General features: G+C 39.8%; 1 protein-coding gene across 1 annotated transcript; it reads left to right on the top strand.

Moving 5' to 3' along the window:
* On the top strand, positions 1,651-23,078 carry LOC109208357 (zinc finger CCCH domain-containing protein 41-like). The gene is made up of 5 exons (XM_019371463.1): positions 1,651-1,899; positions 18,395-19,220; positions 19,591-20,814; positions 21,351-21,704; positions 22,230-23,078. Exons 2-5 carry the CDS (start codon positions 18,489-18,491, stop codon positions 22,794-22,796), a joined length of 2,877 nt encoding a protein of 958 aa, XP_019227008.1. The 5' UTR covers positions 1,651-1,899; positions 18,395-18,488; the 3' UTR covers positions 22,797-23,078.

Here is a 23,405-nt window from a genome sequence, read left to right as displayed (position 1 = left end):
ATATATATAAGATTCCAAAAATCTGAGCAAAAAAGGATATCTTTCAATGGGTATGATTGAAATACATTGAAAACATATAGATGAGTCAATACAAAATTTGAGGAAGATTGGAGCTGATTTGGTTAATTTGGTATCACAATTCTTAGTTAAAAAAAGAGTTCAAAAAGTTCTTCTGCGACACATGTATCTCACACACAGTTATACATGAATATACATATGATATACATTTGATATAAATATGATACATATATGATACACAGTGTGATACACATAATATTTCATGTTCATCTTCTACTTTGAATTTTCAATTCAATCCACCTCAAAACTCCGCCAAATCATCCCAAAACTGAGATTGAGGCTCCTTAAGATGTACCCAATCTATTTTAATAACACCCACTAAAAAAAGCAAAAATTTGACCTTTTTTGGCTACAAAATAGATAATTGGTTAATATTGGTAATATTTGTCTAATATTAGTAATATTTTATGAATTGATCAATTTTTTTAATAAGCTAACTATAAATGGATATATATGACAAAGGTGGATCTATTGATCGGTCATGTCATATGTGGTATTTTCTCAAAATTAAGTTAGGCTTCGGTCTACCTAGTTCTGGGGATATGTTGTGATTATCGCCGTGTTGACTTTTATAACCTTTATTTTCGTATTTATATTAAACTATGCTTTATTAGCATGTTTTATTGGTTTAACTGTTGAAAATAATCGCTTTACCTAATTTTACAGACTAGGCGCTATCATAACCTCTATGGTGGAATTTGGGTCGTGACAAAAGTAATAAATATAAGTTTAGAATGATACGCGGAAGTAGAACAAGATCTGGACCTCATTTTTTCAAGCTAAAAAGAATGCATACTTTTTGTCTAGCTGAACCTTTTCAAAAGGAAAAAAAGGGAATTTTACATAAATGTCCCGAATAAGTCCCAAATTACCAACCTCTAGCTATTAATTATATACTTACCAAACTAGCTAAGCACATATAAAAATTAAAACCTAAATAAATAAGGTTCTTTCTCTCCAAGAATCACACGCAAAGATCTCCTTTCATATTTTTAAGTGTGATCAACAATATTAGATGTAAGACGGAAAAAAAAACTCATGGATGAGGTAGCAAATAAGGTGATGAAATATACATATATATATGATTCCAAAAATCTGAGCAAAAAAGGATATTTTTCAATAGGTATGATTGAAATTTATTGAAAATATATAGATGAGTCAATATACAAAATTTGAGAAAGATTGGAGGTGATTTGGTTAATTTGGTATCACAATTCGTATTTTAAAAAAGAGTTCAAAAAATTCTTCTGCGAGACATTTATCAAACATGTATCTCACACACAGTTATACATGAATATACATATGATACACATTTGATATAAATATGATACATATGTAATACACAAATGATACACATTATTTTTTCATGTTCTGGCATATGTTGTGGATGAGATAGCAAATAAGGTGATAGATACGCTTCCACCATGGAAAGAGGCTTATTTACTTTTCTCGAGTTCTTAAATATATTTTTACTCTTTATTTATTCTATTATTAGTTATATTGAGTAAATTCATATCTTTTGAAACCCCTAGCAGTATAAAGGGCATGTACCAATCATCTATTTTTATTTGGCAAATAAACTTTACAACGAGAAGAAAGTGAAAATCTAAAATTCCAAGAGAAGTCGAGGTGTGCAGCAAACCGCATGGGACTGTAAAACCCTCTCTCTCCCAATTCAAAAGAAAAAAGAAAAAAAAAAAGCAGAGGCAGAAAATATACAAAGAGGTCTTTTACGGTCCGGCCATTATTCGCCGATAATTTTCATATTTGCCGAATCGAGGACATTAATTCGAAACCCTAAGAGAGCCAATTCTTTTTCAGGTTTTATTCTTCTACTTTTGCTCAGTATAGTTTTGGAAGTAATTTTCTTTTAATATTCGGTGTAGAATTAATTGCTAAGTGTGTAATTATATTGCTTCGATTCAGTTAGGGGTTTGCGCTGAAATTGGTAATTTCAGTTTTTCAGAGGACAAAAGAGTTAGTAATTTGAGTTTTGTTTTTATTTGATTATTCATTTTGTCATTTGGTACTTACGGCTCGAGTGGGTAGTGGTGGAGCTTTCTTTCAGCATGATTCCAGCTGAGGGAATAAAGAAATTATTGTTTCTGCTCATTTACTTAATTTGGTAAATGACCTTTAATTGTCGATTGTGGCAGTTCTGGATGGATTTGTATGTTATGCCTTAATCTGGCGTGGTGTGGTATGTTGGGTTCCTAAGTTGTTTGGATGTTTCGATAGGATAAAAATGGAACCAATCTTTTACTTTTTTTTTTAAATTATGGAGAAACTGAGTTTTTTGGCTCAAATTTGGCTGAGGTGAAGGGTGCTTTTCTTTGTTATCGTTATAGGTATAGACTTCAAATGCTGAGTGACTTTGTGAAATGATACAGTAACTTATAGCTCTGATACATTTAACAATCATCTATATTTAGTTGGGGCAGAATAGCCTAAATGGCACTTATACTTGTGCCACTTTGTCATGCCGGTCCCCAAACTTACCATTTTGCCAATTGAACACTTACACTCGTTCAAACCGTGTATAATAAACGCTTATGACAGGAGGCTGCTGTGTGTGTAATACAATCTCCTACACGTAGGATGCCACGTCATTACTAGTGCCACATAGGAAAATAAACTATTGACTTTATCTTTATTTTTTTCCTTACTCCACTATCTCTTCCCCTTACCACCAACAACTCCACTGCCATCGCTAGAAAATTCCTCCGGTCACCGAAGAACACCATTAAAAATATTGTAGTGCTCATTCAATTCTAAGAGCCTTGTAGTGTTTTAATGAACTAACTTTGCTGCTGTACGTGCATATACGTACAAAAAGAAACAGGAAAAAAGAAAAAGCAAGATATATGTTTACAGTTGTTAGTCTCTTTAGGGGGAGGGGTGCTGATTGGGGGGGGGGGGTAGGCGACGGGAAGGGGGAAATGGGAGATAGGTTTTGGGGAAGAATGGAAGGGGGGTGCTGGTTGGGGGGAGGGGGGAGGGGGCAGGCGACGGGAAGGGGGAAATAGGAGATATGTTTTGGGGAAGAATGGAAGGGGGTGCAGGTGTGGGGGGTGGGGGGTGGGGAAAGGAGAACGGGAAGGGGGAGGGGAAGAAAGAGAAAAAGAAATGGGGGTGGGGGTGGGGAAGAAGAAAGAAGAAATAACAGAGATATTTTATATTTTCTTTTTTTTGTCCCTTGTTTTTTACTTTTTTTTTTTATTTCTTTCTTATTTTAATCATTTTTAGTATAAATTTTTATGTTAACTCTCGTTATGCGCGTGAAATTCACGAATTTTGTCCAACTCAGTCCTAAAGTTGCCACATAGGCTTGGTCAACGGTCAGAGGGGTTTAAAGTAATGTGTTTTGAAAATTACGAGTGTCTAGATGAAACTTAGTAGAGTATCGGGACCGGGATGACAAAGGAGGACAAGTAGAAGTGCCATTTAGGCTATTCTGCCTTTAGTTGGCAAACAAACTTTTCAAGAGAATAATGTTCAGTGGCAGACCTATGATTTAAGGTCGTCGTTGCTCACTTCCTTTGACATAAAGTTGCTACTAATCACATAGTATATCTGTTTATTTTCATGGATATTTTGAATGTGACAGTGAAAAAAGTTAATGAATAAACTAAGATTATAATTATCACTACAAAAAGGACTTCTAGTCACAATTCACAATAAGAAAAATACAATTAATAATATTATTAATAAAATAGACTTCTCGTCACTAAGTCAACTGTAATTGACGAGAAAGAGAGCTTGGTGCATTTTGGGGTAAGTGTTCAAGAAGGGTTTTGAATCTTTTGGAAGCGTTTTGGAGCTTTGTGTAAAATAGACTAGTTTCATTTAGACTTTAAGTGCCGAGTGACTTTGGTATTAGATGTAAAAAATGATCCCGTAACTTCCTTTTTTTTTTGTTGATAAATAACAATGATCCAGTAACTATCGCTATGAAAGATAGGATTACTTAAAGTCTTAAACTCAATCAATCAACGATGTATTATCCCAATTAGTTAGGGTTGGATATATGAATCATATTTGTTTAATATTTGGAGATTCATCATATTAGAGAAGAATATTATCCACAATGAGAGGGAAAATTTTCTTTTGATTTCACTAGCGTAGGAAATTTTGACCATTCTGGCCTTTACCGGCTTCCATTCAAGCTTGTCGTTCAGTTTCCTGAATGAAGGTAAGAGCTTGTTATGATTAGCAAAGTCCTTTCCAAGTCTTATGCTTTCACTTGTTAATATTACCATTGACCGAAGATAGGTTGCCACCTGGGGCGGAGCTAGTAAGAGAAGGAAGGAGGTTCAATTGAATCACCTTCATCGAAATATTATAATGGCAAATAGGGGAATTTTTTTTGGTTATATATAAACTATTGAATCCCGTTGACATAAAGAAAAAATTCTAGTGCTTTGCCTTCTCAAAAAAAAAGAAAAAATTCTAGTGCTTTGGTAAAGGGGGTTTAATGTTACGCTAGCCGCTAAGTCACAAGTTTAAATCTCAGTAAACTATGAGATTCTAGTATTTTTTGAATCCCTTTATATAAATTCCTGGCTACACTACTGGTTGCCGCGAGAGAGGCTTTAGCCCTTGGTTTGATAGCTCCAGTCGGACATCATTTGTGCACTTGCTAACAAGATTGGTTTCATTATCCCCAATAAAAAATAACCCAATCTTGAAATTGTTCAAATTTATCTAATGCACCGATGCAAAATATAACACCATATTCATTCGATAATTCTACTGATGGGCTCTAAATGATCATTGCAATGCCTATGTCATAATGGTTGTATGCACCAGCGTTAATTTCATGTGGAAATTACAACAACAACAACTACCCAATATAGTCCCACAAGGTGGGGTCTGGGGAGGGTAATACGTACACAGGCCTTACCCCTACCCGAAAGGGCAGAGAGGCTGTTTCCAATCGACCCTCGGCTCGGGAAAAGGAAAAGGAAAACAAAAACAAAAATCAAAAGAGCATAAGTAACTCCAGCAGAAATCACATAAATAATTATCTAAATATAAACCATAAATAAAATGGCATGCAAATATATCGACCAGTAACTACCATAAGGGGGCACAATACAACACACAGATCATCTATGGAGAGCCCTACCAACCCCCCCCCCCCCCCAGCCCCGGTACAGAAGTACGAAAAATTCTAGAAGCCCCTATCCTACAACCCTGATACTAGACCTCCAGACTTTCCTATCAAGGACCATGTCCTTGGAAATCCGCATTCTAGCCATGTCCTGCCTAATCACCTCTCCCCAATACCTCTTGGGCCTCCCTCTGCCTCGACTCGCACCAACCACCGCCAGCCGCTCACAACTCCTCACCGGGGCATCGGGGCTTCTCCTCCGCACATACCCGTACCACCTGAGCCTCGCTTCCCGCATCTTCTCATCTACTGGGGCCACCCCCACCTTCTCCCGAATAACTTCATTCCTAATCCTATCTAACCTGGTGAGCCCGCACATCCACCTGAGCATCCTCATCTCCGCAACCTTCATTCTCTGGACATGGGAGTTCTTCACCGGCCAGCACTCAGCCCCATACAACATGGCAAGTCTAACCACAGCTCTATAAAACTTCCCCTTGAGTTTCTGTGGCACTTTCTTGTCACACAAGACTCCTGATGCAAGCCTCCATTTCGACCACCCCGCCCCTATACGGTGAGTGACATCCCCGTCGATCTCTCCGTCCCCCTGAATCACCGACCCAAGATATTTGAAACTGTCCCTCTTGGCGATGACTTGAGATCCAAGCTTGACGCCCCTGCCTACTTCGCTCGGCTCGGCGCTAAACTTGCACTCCACGTACTCTGTCTTTGCCGTGCTTAGTTTGAAACCCTTGGACTCAAGAGTCTGTCTCCAGACCTCCAACCTCTCGTTAACACCGACCCTNTATCTGAAACTGTCCCTCTTGGCGATGACCTGAGATCCAAGCTTGACGCCCCTGCCTACTTCGCTCGGCTCGGCGCTAAACTTGCACTCCACGTACTCTGTCCTTGCCCTGCTTAGTTTGAAACCCTTGGACTCGAGAGTCTGTCTCCAGACCTCCAACCTCTNACCGGGGCATCGGGGCTTCTCCTCCGCACATGCCCGTACCACCTGAGCCTCGCTTCCCGCATCTTCTCATCTACTGGGGCCACCCCCACCTTCTCCCGAATAACTTCATTCCTAATCCTATCTAACCTGGTGAGCCCGCACATCCACCTGAGCATCCTCATCTCCGCAACCTTCATTCTCTGGACATGGGAGTTCTTCACCGGCCAGCACTCAGCCCCATACAACATGGCAGGTCTAACCACAGCTCTATAAAACTTCCCCTTGAGTTTCTGTGGCACTTTCTTGTCACACAAGACTCCTGATGCAAGCCTCCATTTCGACCACCCCGCCCCTATACGGTGAGTGACATCCCCGTCGATCTCTCCGTCCCCCTGAATCACCGACCCAAGATATCTGAAACTGTCCCTCTTGGCGATGACCTGAGATCCAAGCTTGACGTCCCTGCCTACTTCGCTCGGCTCGGCGCTAAACTTGCACTCCAGGTACTCGTCTTAGCCCTGCTTAGTTTGAAACCCTTGGACTCGAGAGTCTGCCTCCAGACCTCCAACCTCTCGTTAACACCGACCCTCGTCTCGTCTATCAGGACTATGTCATCAGCAAATAGCATACACCATGGCACATCCCTTGAATATGGCGTGTTATAGCATCCATCACCAAAGCAAATAAGAGAGGGCTAAGTGCAGATCCTTGATGAAGCCCCATTACCACCGGGAAATGGTCTGAGTCGCCACCCACCGTCCTAACCCTAGTCTTAGCTCCATCGTACATGTCCTTGATCACTCTGATGTAGGCTTCCGGCACGCTCTTCGCCTCCAGACACCTCCATAGCACCTCCCTTGGGACCTTGTCGTACGCCTTCTCCAAGTCGATAAACACCATGTGCAGGTCCTTCTTCTTATCCCTGAAGTGTTCCACCAATCTCCTGACAAGGTGGATAGCTTCTGTAGTGGAGCGGCCCGGCATGAAACCGAACTGGTTCACGGATATAGACGCCATCTCCCTCACCCTCGCCTCAACCACCCGCTCCCAGACTTTCATGGTGTGGCTTAGTAATTTGATACCCCTATAGTTGTTACAACACTGGATATCCCCTTTGTTCTTATACACGGGCACCACTGTACTCCACCTCCACTCCTTCGGCATCCTCTTAGTCCTGAAGATCACATTGAACAACCTGAACAGCCACTCTACTCCTGACCTACCTATGCATTTCCAGAACTCCACCGGGATTTCGTCTGGCACGGTCGCTCGACCCCTACTCATCCTACGCAAAGCCCCCACGACCTCCCCCACCCTAATGCGCCTGCAGTACCCAAGGTCTCTATGACACTCTGAATTCCCCAACTCCCCTAGCTCTACGTCTCGATCCCTCTCCTTGTTAAGCAGGTCTCGAAAGTACGCCTGCCACCTCTGCTTGACTTGAGACTCCCCCATTAGAACTCTACCATCCTCGTCCTTGATGCACCTAACTTGGTCTAGATCCCGCGCCTTCCTCTCCCTCACTTTAGCCAACCTGAATAACTTCCTGTCCCCGCCTTTCTCCCCCAATTCCTCGTACATGCGACCAAACGCCGCATTTTTTGCTTCCGTGACCGCCAGCTTCGCTTCCTTCCTCGCCACCTTGTAGCTCTCCCTGTTGACTCTCCTTTCTTTCTCGCTTGAGAACGCCGCCTTCTTCGCCTCCACTTTTCCTTGGACTACATCGTTCCACCACCAGTCACCTTGATGTCTGCCTGAATAGCCCTTGGCTACCCCGAGCACATCCCGCGCTGCCTCCCTAACCAAGTTCGCTGTCTCTGACCACATTGCGTCCGCTTCCCCAGAACTTCTCCAAGCTCCACCATCAGCTAACCTCCTCTCCAACTCCTGGGCTTTCTCCTTAGTCAAAGCTCCCCATCTAATCCGCGGCCTGCCCCGAGCACCCCTCCTCTTCCTCTTCACCCAGAGACCGACATCCATCACTAGGAGTCTATGAAGAGTCGAAAGGGACTCTCCCGGAATAACCTTACAGTCCTTGCACAACCCTCTATCGCTCCTTCTGAGGAGGAGGTAATCAATCTGAGTCCTCGCCGCCAAACTTTTGAAAGTAACCAAATGCTCCTCCCTCTTCTGAAATGACGAGTTCGCAATCAAAAGCTCGAAAGCCCTGGCGAAATCAAGCAGCGAAGTGCCTCCTCCGTTCCTAACCCCAAGGCCAAAGCCACCATGCACCTCACCATAACCACCAGCATCAGCCCCAATATGACCATTAAAAAGATTGGCTAATGGGTTGGAATTTTCAACATAACTCGTAAATCTTCCACGGTTGTAGGCTTTTTCACCTAATTCAAAGCATTATTTATGTGAAATACTTGAAAAGTGAAAGAATGGATGTATCTTCGCATATTACTGTGTTCTAGTAAAAAAAACAGTTATTGCCGTTTGTCGGTGTTTGTTTTGAAATGGCTCTCTTACTTCTTTCCCTTTTTTAAGGGGAGCCATGAGCAATAGAAATTTCATTTCTGATACGTTTCTCCTAAGTGAAGAAGTAGAAGTGTGAAAATGAAAATTATATAAAAAATAAAGTGTGAAAATTGGGAAAATAAAATTTATATTTTGAAAAGGAAGGTCTCTTGTGAACAACATAGCACCTCTGTGCACTTTCATGTCAAAACAGATTCTTTATTTATGTATCGGTTCCTCTAGCATGCTGAAGCTTCGTTTGTTACTCGACTTGTTGTTTATCTTTTTTGTATTAATTTTATTTTTTGGTTGTTATGTGTTATAAAGAGACTAATCAAGATGGGCTACAAGTTTCGTTTTCATTTAGATTTGTCTAAATTTCTTGCTATGTATGAGTTGCCTTTTTTTTTTTGGAATAAGGTAACATAATTTTATTGATAATGGGGAGAGAAATCTCTCATAACCAAAAGTAGAGAATCTGCAAAGAAATATAATTTTATATGAACGGTATCTAATTTTCGACAGAAATTGGGATCTCATGGATACACCCAAAATAAATGAGGCTATTTCTCAAATGTACAAAATCATTTTCTATCCCAAAAGCTATCATATTTCACTCTTTCCATACAGCCCACATACTGCTAGAATAGCACACGCCTTCCATCTTCTCATATGTCTTTTAAATGTCCCCAATTGAACAGTGTCTCCTTCCCGGTGCATGGCATCATTCACTGCAACCCGAACCATCTAAAGATCTCCAACCATAAACAAGACACTACCTGACATTGTATAAAGAGGTGATCGTGATCCACAGTTTTGTCCGATCTCTTACACATAAAACACCCGTTGACGTATGTAATTCTCCTCTTCCTCAAGTTTTCAGTTGTTGGAAGTACTCCCTTGCTGCCAAGCAACTGAAGAATTGCACAGTATTTGGCATCGTGGGATCCTTAATTGTTAGATGTGGAAATGTTGATTCCTTTATGATCAACAATTTATTTTTAATGAGTTAAGTAATTATCATTAATAAAAAGGCATCCAAAAGATGTAGAATACAAGGTAGCAAAAAGTTAGCTCCAGAACAATGTCTAAGTTAGCTCTGAGAGCTAACAAAATCCAAAAAATTATCAACATTGTTTAAAGGGGAAAAATGCCAACTAAACAATCTAACTAAGATTTGGCCTTAAGAGTGTAAGTAGGATTTCAGATCCCATCAAAGCATCTGTTGTTCCTTTCAGTTCGGACACACCAAAAAATTATTGTTGGGGTCATCCTCTGGATCCTTCTGATGGTTTTATAAACCAAAAATAAAATGGAAGAAGTTCCCGAGATCAGCTGTGAGTGGGTAGTATAGAAATAGATGGCTGACATTCTCTGAACTTGGGTGTTACAAATAGCATCTGTTTACTAAGGTTATGCCTTTTTTGTGAGGTTGTCCTGTGTTAGGCATGCTCCATTAAGTGCTATCCAAGAAAAGCATGAGAGTTTTAGAGGTAGCCTAATCTTCCACGCATTCTTCCATGGCCAATCCTCAAGGATGCCATTCTGCGAGAACAAATGATGGTAACCAGCTTTGACTGTGTACCTCCCTTCTTTAGAGCTTCGCCATAAGATTTTGTCAGGTTGGTGTGGATTAAAGCTATAGTCTTCCAATGTTGCAAGAAGTGTGAGTAGGTCATTGATTTTCCAATATTGAAGATTCGTTCTGAATGTGGTATTCAAGCTATTGTTTTCTCTGTATTGGGCAATAAAAGCATCCTTGTTACGTGCAAGCTGAGATAACCCTGGGTAGGATTCCTATGGGGTTGTGTTACCAAATCCATTTGTCTTTCCAGAAGTTAATATGTAGACCAATTCCAACTCTGAAGGATATGTTCTGGAAAAATTCCTTGTTGTGACTGCTGATGTATTTCCAAACTCCAACCCCATTTAGTAATGTGCTTTCCTTGGTACACCAGTGGCCTTGGGGCACCAAATTTAGCATCTATAATTGTCTTCCAGTATCCTGCCTCTGGAATGATCAACAATTTATTTTAATTAGGCTTTACCGAAAACAACCCACTACTACCTGCCTCTTACCTCCAAGGATCCTTGTTGTTACGCAAAAAACTATTTATAAAGCAGTTCAACCATACTTTCAAAGTTTGCAACCTCCCAATCCTCAAGGTTCCTTGTAAATCACTAGTCCTAGTGAAACTCCCTTTCATGACCTTTAACCCAGTTGGGATCTTTTCTCCTTTTGGTTGGAAATGCTGTAATTGTCGGGAAATAAGAATTTCAATGCATTATCTCCATACCACCTATGCCTCGAGAAACTGACATTGGTCTGTTCCTCTATCATGTAAGTGATAATGTGGCTAAGCTCTTCCTTACCCTTCAAAACATTCCTCCATCCGCCCGCACCTAAAAACAGTGATGTCAAAGGCTCATTTAATGCGCGCTTAAGCCCTGAAGCTCAAAAAAGCTCAAGGAGAGCGCTTCGCCTCGCTTAAGCTGCGTTTCAGTGTAGGCAAGTCACTAAAGTGTGTGCCTCAATGCTCATGAGTTCTATCTTGAATTGAATAGTACTAAACAACAAATATTATCACCAAATAAGTGTATTAGTTGCTGAGGATAATATTATGAGTAAATTTGTTTCTTTTTTGTTGAACTACATAATGTATTTTTATTCTTTCCTTTGGTTGCGCCTTTTTTTACTAAAGCCCGCATTTTAGTTGCGCTTTGCGCTTAAAACCCCAATCGACCTAGAGCGTTTTTTAGAGCTTTTCGATTTTGACAACATTGCCTAAAAAGGAGTATAATGTTCTATTTTTCGCCAACTCCTTTCCACAATCCCATATTTTTCCGCTATCATCTCCCTCCAAAGAGTGTGCTCGTCTATCCGAATCTCCATAACCATTTCTATGATAATGCCTCGTTAAAAATCCTGATATCCTTATGATCCACTCGTTCTATGTGAATAGTTGTCTGTCTTAGTTTTCCTTTTACATGATGCTATGAGCATGATTTGGCTAAAGTATAGTGATTATTTGACAGCACGTAATTATTTGTGTATCAATATTTGCATTTTGGTAATAGTTAGTGAGTGACTGAAATTTAAAGTCTTTCTTGCTTGGTGAAGAAAAGTGAAAAAAAATTCATGAACATTCTAGTCCTTATTGGCATTCTCTCCCCTCCGCTTCCAGAATATTTGATGTGTGTTGATTCCAACTTGTGAGGTCTACATTTCGTATATGCATTTTGATAGTTTCTTGAAACTATTCACCTGCATGATGGGTGCCTTAAAAAGCTCAATCTCATATGTTATATGCCATGTTTAATCAATTCTTCCTGTATGCTATCTCATCTGAACATTAAAGTTCAGAGACGTCTGTGTAGGCTTTGTGGGTTTGAAGCCAACAAGTTCATATTGCAGGATATATTTTAGCTTGGTCACGAAATTGTTAAGCTTAGGTTGAGGAATGTATAAATCAATTGCGCTTCCAGGCACATTTCGCGGGGCCAGAAAAGATTTCCTCTTTTCTGGCGACATCCTATAATCAGTTTCTTTCCTCCGGCGTCATCTTTTAGAATTTTTTCTCTTTCCTCTTTTACTAGGTTTCTGTTAATATGGAGGTAGACAGGATTTATTTTGCACTGGGGTTCAAGTCTTATGATATCACCAGAATCATATCGAGGGTTGTAGTCTGGCTAGAATGGATAGGAAGGAGTTATAACTTGATGTGGAGAACTACGTTCAGGAAAACCATGGAGTGGCTGTGCATTGTTCTAGAGGAAGCATCAAGAGTTGCTGCCAACTACGTCAAAAGATGGAAGCTAAAGGAAGAACAATCAAATTTGATAAAAAGAAATAAGGTACTCTATTCCAATGCATGGATCGGGTTGAAAAACCAGACCTAGTCTCTCTTGGAATCCATTTGCCAATAAAGAATTAATTGTACTAATCCACGTTTGTCTCTCTCCCATCAAGCAGTAATAGGTGAAGTAATGAATAAATTCCCTGTTTGTTTGATGAGAAATGCGAAAACTATGGAAGATTTATAAGCATCGTATCAGTATAAGGAGAAAGCATATCATTAATTATTATTCCAGAGATTACATTCAATGGAGGGTGGAAGGACATTGCATTTAAGATCCCAAACTTCACTAATGAAAACAAAACAACTTTATTGCAAATGCTCCGTAGATCCCAAGAACCAGTAAATGGCAAACGAAAGATTCCAATGCAGCCACGATTAAAACCAACAACATAGAAAATCATAGGGGAGTCTTTTGAAAATAGACTACTAGGAAGAGGTGTGGTGGGGAATTTTAAGAAAGACTTGGAGGAGAAGCCAACACTAGCCGATATCAGAAGATGGTTTGTTAGTACCGGGAAGAACTCTTTTGGAGTTAATATTTATGAGATGGGAGGGTGTCACTTTCTTTTTCAACTTCTAACAAAATATACGACAGGACATGTCCTAAAAGGGGAGCGGTGGTGGAAGCGTGCAAAATTTCATATGGACTGGTGGGCGACAGCTGGTTGTTGCTTAGACAAACAACAACAGAAGGAAACATAGTTAGAGCTATGGATCTTTTGTTGCACTTCTGGACAGAAAAAGTCTTCAAATCCATTGGAGACCACTATGGAGGGCTAGAAACAGAGTTAGAAACTTCTCTAAAGGATGACCTAAAGTGGGCAAGAATTAAAGTTAGAGGAGACGGTGGTGCAGTTCTGAAGGAGGTGATGATTGAAGACAGTGGTTTAGTTTTCATGATACTCATTCGGTGGAGTTGCCGACTAGGGTTTTCCGGTGAAGAAGGAGAAGCGGAGATGGTGAATGTCCAACGGATAAGAGAGCCCTATAATAAAGAGGTTAGAAGGGATAAGGAGGGAGCACGTGGGCTCCTCAAAAGATGCGCCTACTTTGAAATTAAAGGCGTATAATAAAGGGGAGAGTGTACATGCCAATTATAAGGGGGAATTAAAGGTTTGAGTATTGGGCCTACTAAAAAGCCCAAAGCTCCTAAAGTGCCCCTTGAAAAGAACACTCAGTTGGGCTCAGTTTTATTTACTGAAGCCCAAATTTTCAATCAGGTCTAGGCCAACATAGATATCCCTTATACGTTGGATCCACTCCTAATTGAAATAGAAGCAATTAACTCTATTACGGTGTCTTCTCCACAAAGTTGTGGAAACATCATTAATGAAGTATGGGAAGACTCCCCTACGCATTTTCAGGAGCAAAATCAGATGGTGATTCATGAAAAAGCTGGTGCCATGACAAATATTGAAGGAGAGAATGCACATTGTGACAGTTACACTTTAGAGGAGAATGGAGACATGCAGATGCATATGTCTTCAGAAGCAGAAATTTGGTCAATTGAGGAAGTAGAACCTTTCAAGATCAAAATCATATCTTGGAATGTAAGGGGATTGAATCACATAGAAAAAAGGAGGGTTATTAGTAATTTGGTTCTCAATTGAAAACCTAATGTTATCTGTTTTTAGGAAACTAAATTTGAAGGGGATATAGAGGAGATCATCAAGCAATTATGGGGAAACGGGGGGTAAAATATGGGCAGTTGGAGGCTAGTGGAACTAGGGGCGGGATTCTAATGTTGTGGGATAGTAAGATCTGGAAGGGGGAGGTGGTCACTACTGGTTCCTATACTTTGACATGCCGATTTGAATCTCAAACTCAGGATTTCAATTGGCACTTCACAAGGGTCTATGCTCCAAATTGCAATAAAGAGAAACAAGAAATTTGGTGGGAAGTTGGGGTGGTTAGGAGTCTATTTATGGGTCCATGGGTGGTTGGGGTGACTTTAATATAGTTAGATTTCCCTTTGAAAAAAAAGAATTTCACTAGAAACACTAAAGCAATGAAAGATTTTTAAGACTTTATTGAAGACATGGAAAATTGTTGATCTTCATCAAGTGGGGGAATTTATACAATGGACTTGTGGGGACAATCAGGAGATCTCATCTAGAATTGACATATTCTTGATCTCAGTAGAACGGAATGATTGTTTCAAGAACATCAAACAAGAGTTATTGCCTAGAATTTATTCTGACCATACACCATTAGTTCTTCGGTGTGGTAAATGGGATCAGAATAAATCCTATTTAAGTTTGAGAACCGGTGGTTGGAGATTGGAGGATTCAAGGATAGAGTTAAAGATTGGTGGACATTTTTTATTATTGAAGGCAAGCTTGATTACATCCTTGCATGTAATCTCAAAGCTCTCAAAGGGAAATTGATAGAATGGAGCCTAAGCAATTTGGCAACTTGGAGACAAGGAAAAACTCAATAATGCATCAAATATCTGAACTTGATGCAATTCAAAAGACAAGGTGTCTAGATAAATAGGAAAGACCAAAGGAACAAATCTCTTAATGGATCTCTTAATGGAGTTTGAAGAGAACGATGAAATGGAAGAAATAGCCTGGAGACGAGGAAAAACTCAATAATGCATCAAATATCTGAACTTGATGCAATTCAAAAGACAAGGTGTCTAGATGAATAGGAAAGACCAAAGGAACAAATCTCTTAATGGAGTTTGAAGAGAACGATGAAATGGAAGAAATAGCCTGGAGACGAGGAAAAACTCAATAATAGACGAGAAATAGCCTGGAGATAGAGATCTAGGGCCTTATGGCTTAACCAGGGTGACGGGAATACAAAGTTTTTTCCCCCTAAAATAGCCAATGCGCATAGAAGGAACAACAACATTGATCGGTTGTTGGTATTAGGAGAGTCTAGTGAAGAACCAGAAGCTATCAAAAAGGGGGATCACAGATTGTTACATCAAGCTTTACTTTGAAACTGAGGAATGGAGACCTATTTGCAATATGAATAATTCTATTATTGAAGAAGAACAACAAGCTTTACAATGTCCTTTTGATGAGAAGGAGATTCTGGATTGTCTAAAGCTTTGTGCAATAGACAAAGCATCTGGTCCAGATGGGTACTCTATGGTTTTTTTTATCAATTGTTGGGAGGTGGTCAAGTCACATGTAATGGCTACTATCCAGAATTTTCATTCTCAGGAGATGTTTGAAAAGAGCTTCAATGCCACATATGTAACTTTGATCCCTTAAAAAGAATGGTGCCAAGGAATTAAGAGATTATAGACCTATTAGTTTAGGGAGCATCTATAAGTTGATCTCCAAAATCCTTATTGAAAGACTTAAAAAGGTGATGCATAAATTAGTAGACTCACAGCAAAAGGCTTTCATCAGAGCAGGACATATCACTGATGCTGTTTTAATAGCAAATGAATGCCTTGATTCCAGGTTAAAGGAGGAAAAATATGGTATTATGTGCAAGACATTGAAAAAGGATATGATCATGTGAACTGGAAATTTTTTGGGGATCTTATAGAAAATGGGGTTGGGAAGGAAATGGATTAGTTGGATGAAATTTTGTATAAGTACTGTCAGTTTCTCAATCCTAATAAATGGATCTCCTAAAGGTTTTTTCCTCCGAAAGGGGTTTGAGACAAGGTGATCTCCTGTCTCCTTTTCTATTTGTACTAGCTATGGAAGGATTAAAATAACATGCTGAAGATTGAACTTGGGAATGGTTGGATTTATGGCTCAATGTGGCTAATGTGGCTAACAATCAAACAAACAAACAAACTGGAAAATCACTCATCTTCAGTATGCAGATGATACCTTAATATTTTGTGATCCAGAGGAGAGCCAATTGAGGTATGTAAGGGTTATCTTAGTCCTATTTGAAGTTGTTTATGGGCTCCACATCAACCGGAGGAAAAGCCAGATTTCCTAGTCAGTGAGGTGCCTAGGATACATCCGTAGGTAGAATTTTAGGTGGAGAAGTTAGGAAGTACCCCAACCATTTACTTGAGAACGCCTCTGGGTGCAAAACGTAAGTCTAAAGACATTTGGAATGGAGTTTTGGAGAGATGTGAGAATAAGCTTGCAAGATGGAAAGCAAATTATTTATGTCTGGGAGGTAGATTGATACTTATCAACTTTATTTTGGATGCTCTTCCTACCTATATGATGTCGTTATTTCCCTTACCAGCAAGTGTAGAAAAGAGGCTAGAAGCTTTGAGAAGAAACTTCCTGTGGCATGGAAACAAAGAGAAAAAAGGGATACATTTAGTTAAATGAAAAATCCTGACTATCTATAAACAATAAGGGGGTTTGGGAGTCAGGAATTTAAGAAAGCATAACAAAAGCCTATTGATAAAGTGGTTGGGGAGGTTTCCAAAGGAGGAGCAAGCACTATGGGCAATGTGATTAAGGTAAAATATGGAAAGGAAGATTTTGGATGGGTAGAGGGGTTAACACTCCTTATGGAGTCGGTCTTTGGAGATTTGTGGCCAAGTCTGAATGATAAGCCAAGTCTTAGTGTAAAAGATGGAAGGAAAACACAGTTTTGGGAGGACAACTAGTTGGGTGTTCGAAGCTTAAAATAACTATATCCTGACATCTATCTTTTGAACCAACAATAAGGGGCTACTTTGAATGAACTTTGGTCTACACAAGGTTTGAACGTGACTGTAGGAGATGCTTACAAGGTTGGGAGATGCTTACAAGGTTAATTGAGTCAACCTTCCAGCCAGTTGAAGGATCTCAAGTCCGAGCGAAAGGCTATTCAACAATCCTTCGTGAAAACCCTCTTCAAAGCCTATATCATGTTGTTTAAGGTACAGTAATCGTCTTTCACGTTAGATTAATCGTTGGACCTTGTTACTGTGTCGAAAAAGACGTTATAGCGACCATCATGGGCCTTCCACGATTGTTGATCTACCTCGGATCGGGCAAGACGTTCTTCAAGACAGGACATACAGTACAGAAAGGATCATCTAACGATCTTGTCTGGACGGAAATGTGTCTTCCCTAAGCAAGACGGTGAAAAAACAATTTTTATCACACTTTGGAACAAGGCAAAGGACTATAGGAGGGTGAAGATACACTCAGATGGCAGAAGCATAGTACTGGAATTTACTCGGTCAGCTCAGCATATAAAGATTTGAACCAGGAGTGCTCTCAACTCAGTTTATGGCCGTGGAAGCACATATGGACAGTAAAGGTGCCTTATAAAGTGGCATGCTTTTCTTGGTTGGTGGTTAAGAAAGTTGTACTTACTCAGGGAAACGTAAGAAAGAGGGGTATACCAATTGTATCTAGGTGTTATTTGTGTAGACAAGATGCTAAGACAATTAGCCATCTGTTTCTACATTGTAAAGTGACCAGCGATCTATGGGATTTGTTCATCAACCTCAGAGGTACTAGATAGGTAATGCCAGGAGAACTTCTGAACTCTTACTAAGCTGGAACTCAGGGGCAAACTTCACCACTGACAAAGGCTTTGGTGGACAATTTGGAAGGAAAGGAATTCGAGATGTTTTGAAGATACTCTCCAGAAAATTAAGATGAAGTGTATTCTTCTATTTTGTTTTTGGTGTAAATCAGAATACATAGATGATACTGTTTCAATTATAGATGTTTTAAGCTCCTTGTAAGAAGAAAAAGGATTGTATTTTTGTTTTTTCTAATGCAACACTCCTATTTTGGTTTCCAGCACATGTGTTGTGCTGATGATTTTTTATGAATATACTGGATATGTTACCTTCTCAAAAAAAAAAAAAAAACTATCAACTGCATTTTTATTGTCTAAGTGCTGTCTCTTACAACTGTTTATTTTAGACCTACCGCTTTTGTTGTGTATGTGAGAAAATATCAATGACCTTAATAGAACTGTCAAGTTCAGCTTTTCATGCTTGCGTAAAGTAATATTAATAGTCTTCCGCATTGTTGTCCCCCCTTTCAGGTACTGGTCACTTTTAATTGATGTGGGCCATTGAAATAATCTGATTTGTCTGGGCATACAAATTTTGATTACAGAAAAGGTTGAGTGTTGACTCATGGAGCTTAAAGTTTCATCTTCAAAGCCAGCACTTTTACCTTCTGATGGCAACAGTGATCCTGAAGAGAAAGAAATCAGTGAAGAGGATGATGATGATCGCAATCATAAGCATCGTAGGAGAGAACTGCATTCTCAATCTGAGGAGACTGATGCCATTGAACCAGTTTTCAGTAGACCATTCAGGAAACGAAAGCCTTTTGAGAATGGACATCCTTATGGTGAAGGAGATTCTCAGTTTAGTGAAATCAGGTTCCCAAGAAGACGAGGAATGGGTTCATTTTCCAGGGCCCCTATGGAATCATACCAAAGAATGAGGCTGAACCAATCACTGTCTGGTGATGCTAGTAATGGTAGGGGTCGAGGGAGAGAACATAGTGCTTGGGCCCAACGTGATTCAAGGTTTGGCTCGGCTGATATTGCATCTCAACTGTTTCCACAGGGCCCTGTTACTCCTGGTCTCTTTACTGGAAGAGGGGTGCAAAACGTTTCTAATGCACAGAGTTCATCTTGGAGTGCATTTGGAATGGTTCCAGGAATGTCTAATGGCGGCCTTGATACAATTCATTCCCTTGGTTTCCAGGGAACACTCAGGCCACCCTTGAATCCTACTGTGGGTATGGGTATTCCAAGGCAGAGATGTAGAGACTTTGAGGAGCGTGGATTTTGCCTAAGAGGAGATATGTGCCCGATGGAGCATGGAGTAAATCGTATTGTTGTTGAAGATGTTCAGGTGTGTGGACTTTCAGCTGACAAATAGTTATTACTGTCTGTTCCATTATATGTTATGGGAGGGAATGGTTTTCTGTCAATATTTTATGCTTAGGGTGTTTCTATCTCTGGTCTTCATCGGAATGCTGAGTGTTTGCTTACTTGATTTTTTCATCTCTTTCAATTAAGCTTTTGTAAGTTGAGTCAGGACTCCCTTATTAGATCATTCTTCTTTATGAAAACACATTATGTTTTGTATATTAAGCAAGTAAGCGATGAATTATTTTGGCAAAGGAATCTCCCGTTCATTTACTGTCAACACTTTATTCTTATACTTTGCAATTTCTTAGCCTGGGCACTTTGGTTTTATGTTATTGTTTTCCAATTTGCAGAGCCTTTCTCAGTTTAATCTTCCTGTGTCACTTCCTAATGCACACATGCTAGGACCAGCTACTGCACAAGGATCTTTACCTGTGATAGGCCCTTCTGGATCATTGGTTAGTGGCAAAGCTTTACATAACAAAATTACCAAACCTCCTGTGATTGATGATGGATTGGGTTTGACTGATGCTTTTGTTGATGGTTCTATGGCTGGTGGAGCTGATTTTTATGATCCTGATCAGCCTTTATGGTCAAATGATCGTTCTGAAACTTCAGCAGTACTCCAGGATTTAAATCCATCTAAAATTGATGATACTGGGCCTTTGTTAGATGCAGAATCCTCTGATCATGATCAAGTTGGGCAGTGTGATGCCTTTGAACTTGAGCATCCACTTAGAGGTGCTAAGGCAGCTTCAGGATCTCAGAGTGTGTGGGGAAGAATCAGAAGGTCAAAAAATAAGTCGAATGGGAAAGAGATCACTGATTTTACAGGGGATGCTTCAAGTTTTGATGAAATGGGAAAAGATTTGGAATCGTCCTGCAGCAATCAAGGAAACTCCCGTCCAGGGAAGCAAAAAAATGTAGATACTATTGACCCACAAATGACAGAATCATCTTTCAAGCCCCAAAGTAGTTCTGGACATAATATGAGAAAACCTTCTCAAAAGGCACTTCGAACGCTGTTTGTGAGAGGCATTCCACAGAAAGACAACAAACCAGATGCTCTTCTTTCACATTTTCAAAAATTTGGGGAGGTCATTGACATCCACATCCCACAGAGTGGTGAACGAGCTTTTATTCAATTTTCTAAGAGAGAAGAAGCTGAGGCTGCTTTAAGGGCACCTGATGCTGTGATGGGCAACCGTTTTATAAAGCTTTTCTGGGCAAACAGGGATAGCATTATGGATGATGGTTTAAATGGTGGCATTAATTTACCTTTGACTCCTCGTGGAGTAACATCCAGTGTGGGTCAACCCCACCTATCTGTTCCTTATAAAGGAAAAGACAATATCCAGTCCTTAGCCTCAAAAGCTGCTGAACATGGTCCTGTTGTTCTGTTACCTTCTTCTGGTCTACCTAAGCCTGTGGCTCATAATGTTCCCAAAGCTGCACCAGCTGTGCAAAAAAAGGTGGAGAGTTTAGAACTTTTGAAGGAAGAATTGCGCAAGAAGCAGGAGCTGCTTGATCAGAAGCGGAATGAGTTCCGACGTCAGTTGGTTAAACTTGAGAAGCAGGTGATTGCCTGTTCTTTTTTCAAAATTGTCCAAAGAAAATGTTCTTTAAGCTGATATTGAGTATCTACTGAGATTAAGTGATTTTATTCTTTATTTTCTCTCACCAACTTGAAATATTCCATTATATTCTTTTTCAAAGCCTACTTTTAAACAAACTGACTTTTCGGAGCATTCCTGCAAGTTGTTATTTGATATGCTTCCTAGTTGTTAACTGTAGAAGTACTTTTTTCCATAATAATGACGAGGGGTGATTACAGTGAATATCTTGTATCTGGAATTGTTTATGCAAGTCATTCTTTGTTTCCTTCCCACATATGATGATATAACTTTATGTTAACTGTAAAGGTTCTTATTCTTGTTTCCACAACTTATATCAAGATTGACTATAGCAATTAATTTGTCCTCAGAGTAAGCAGATCTCATGTTTATTGCAGTTTGTTCTTTGTTTTTCCTCTGTATATTGACGATATAATCTCATTGATGTTTAATAAACTAATGTTAGGGTCTTCTCTTCCACCATTATGTGGTCTATGCAGGCTGTAGGTGTGAAAGCTGAAGCAGTCTCAGACCAGGATCTGAAGAAACAGAAGGAGGGAGAAACAGTATCTTATTCTGCAAAAATGCAAAATTCAAGCTCCGCGGAACTTAATAATGATGTATCTTCAACACAAGCTGACGCAATCTCTGATTGTAGCAGATCAACAGAGAATGCGGAGCGCTCTTGTTCTATATCATCTTCTACTGTGGCCACACAGGAACCTTCCAGCTTGAAGCAGTCAATTCGTCCACTGGCACCACATGGTGCACCTTTTATATTCAATAGATACAAACTAGACAATCGTCCCACTGCCTTCAAAGTTCTTCCACCTTTGCCATGTGGTCTTGCAAATGTAATTTCTTTCCGTCCTCTCTCAGATAGTTGAAATTTGCCAGTATTTGCAAATAATTTTGCACATATTTTTTACTTCCATCTTCTTATGCCACTTATGTGCCTTAACTTTTCTTCCAAGGCAGAGCTGTTAGTATGTTAGAGCATGCCTATATTATTACCATCTTCTCCTTCTCACATGGATAGGTTTTCGAAAGTTTATGTCCGCACTTTGAAAATTTTGTTTTATTTTCTTATACAATGCACTCATAATTCCCATGGTCAAGGTAGGAGATATCTGCATGTGTTTCTACCTGTTCTCATATTTGCAAATCTTTATTTTTCTGTAAAGTTCCTTCTTCCCAATTTAGGTGCCACATAATTCTTCTAGATGTGTGAGAAAGGATCTGAGGACACTTTATAGTACTTGTCATTAGTGTTATATCTCCCTTGGTTAGCTACAATAGTCCAGGTTGATCTGTAGATTCTTTTCCCTCCTTGCTCTTATCTTTGTATGATAAAATTAAGAATGGTTTTCCTTTTCTAGATTGCTGTCTTGAAGGAACATTTCTCTGCTTTTGGTGACCTTACCTCTGTTGAGCTGGAAGATTTGGAGCCTCAAGATAGTAATAATGGCTCAGAGACGTTAAACATATCTGCTAGGATATGTTTTCCAACGCGCCGGTCTGCTGAGAGGGCATTTTTGAATGGCAAAATCTGGCAAGGCCAAGCTTTGCAGTTTATGTGGTTGCAGTCTAGTAATTCTACCAAGGATATTGGTGTCAGAAAAGATGCTGCTCCTGCTTTGAAGCAGCCTTCAGATGCTAGTGTTCAACCCATTGCAGAAGATTCTTTGACTGGTTCAGAGGAAGGAAACACTGCAGGGACTGATGCACCTGAAAAAGGTTACATGGAACGCGAGAAGCAGCCTTCAGATGCTAATGTTCAGCCCATCCCAGAAGATCCTTTGACTGGTTTACAGGAAGGAAATGCTGCAGGGATTGATGAACCTGAAAGAGGTTATATAGAACATGTGACTGTGAATGAAGTTCCCAACTCCAGTTCAGCCTCTGTTTCTGTTGAGAAACAGGTAGCTGAATGTGATCGGTCATGATTGTGGCACAATTGCAGAGTTGTACAGTGACGTAAAATTTTGAATCACTTCTATGTAATTTCAGGAGTAGTAGCAATTTACACATTCTAGTTTCAATTTTGCTTTTATCTCAATTATCTGGAAATGTAAAGAGGAGATTTTCTGATTTTTTTAACCACCGGATGGCAGTCATGAAGGGTATCTATATTGAATTCTGATAGTCATTCGATGCTTATAAGTATATCCTGGATTGAGGACTATAATTCAAAAAATTTTACGCAGATGAGACATCTTTTGGCTGTATGGTCTTTGCCCTCTTTTATGGTTTTTGTACTGGTATCTCGATTCGCGAATGGTTTTTTCTGCTCAGTTTTCATTGCAACCATATTTTGGCGCTGACTGCTTGAGTGTATGTTTGTTGTCTCTTTATATAATCTCGGGTAATCTTTACTTTATGAGCTAGCTTTTAGGTTTGAGTTAGTCCAAAGTCCATTTCCTTAACATGGTATCATAGTCATACCTAGGGGTAGGGGTGGGCGTTCGGTCGGTTCGGGGTTCGGTTTGAAGAAATTCGGTTCGGTTATTCGGTTTTTGGTTTTGTAAAAGTAGTAACCGAAACCGAACTGAAAT

Source organism: Nicotiana attenuata, chromosome 2, assembly GCF_001879085.1.
Source record: "Nicotiana attenuata strain UT chromosome 2, NIATTr2, whole genome shotgun sequence".
In the NCBI taxonomy this organism is placed as follows: Eukaryota; Viridiplantae; Streptophyta; class Magnoliopsida; order Solanales; family Solanaceae; genus Nicotiana; species Nicotiana attenuata.
This window is presented reverse-complemented; position numbering and strand designations above follow the sequence as displayed.

Bases quoted from the DNA above. Each gene is read 5' to 3' on its own strand.
- LOC109208357 (XM_019371463.1), top strand. From the start codon at position 18,489: ATGGAGCTTAAAGTTTCATCTTCAAAGCCAGCACTTTTACCTTCTGAT. The intron at 19,221-19,590 runs GTGTGTGGACTT...TCCAATTTGCAG, and splicing joins TTGTTGTTGAAGATGTTCAG to AGCCTTTCTCAGTTTAATCT. The intron at 20,815-21,350 runs GTGATTGCCTGT...TGGTCTATGCAG, and splicing joins TGGTTAAACTTGAGAAGCAG to GCTGTAGGTGTGAAAGCTGA.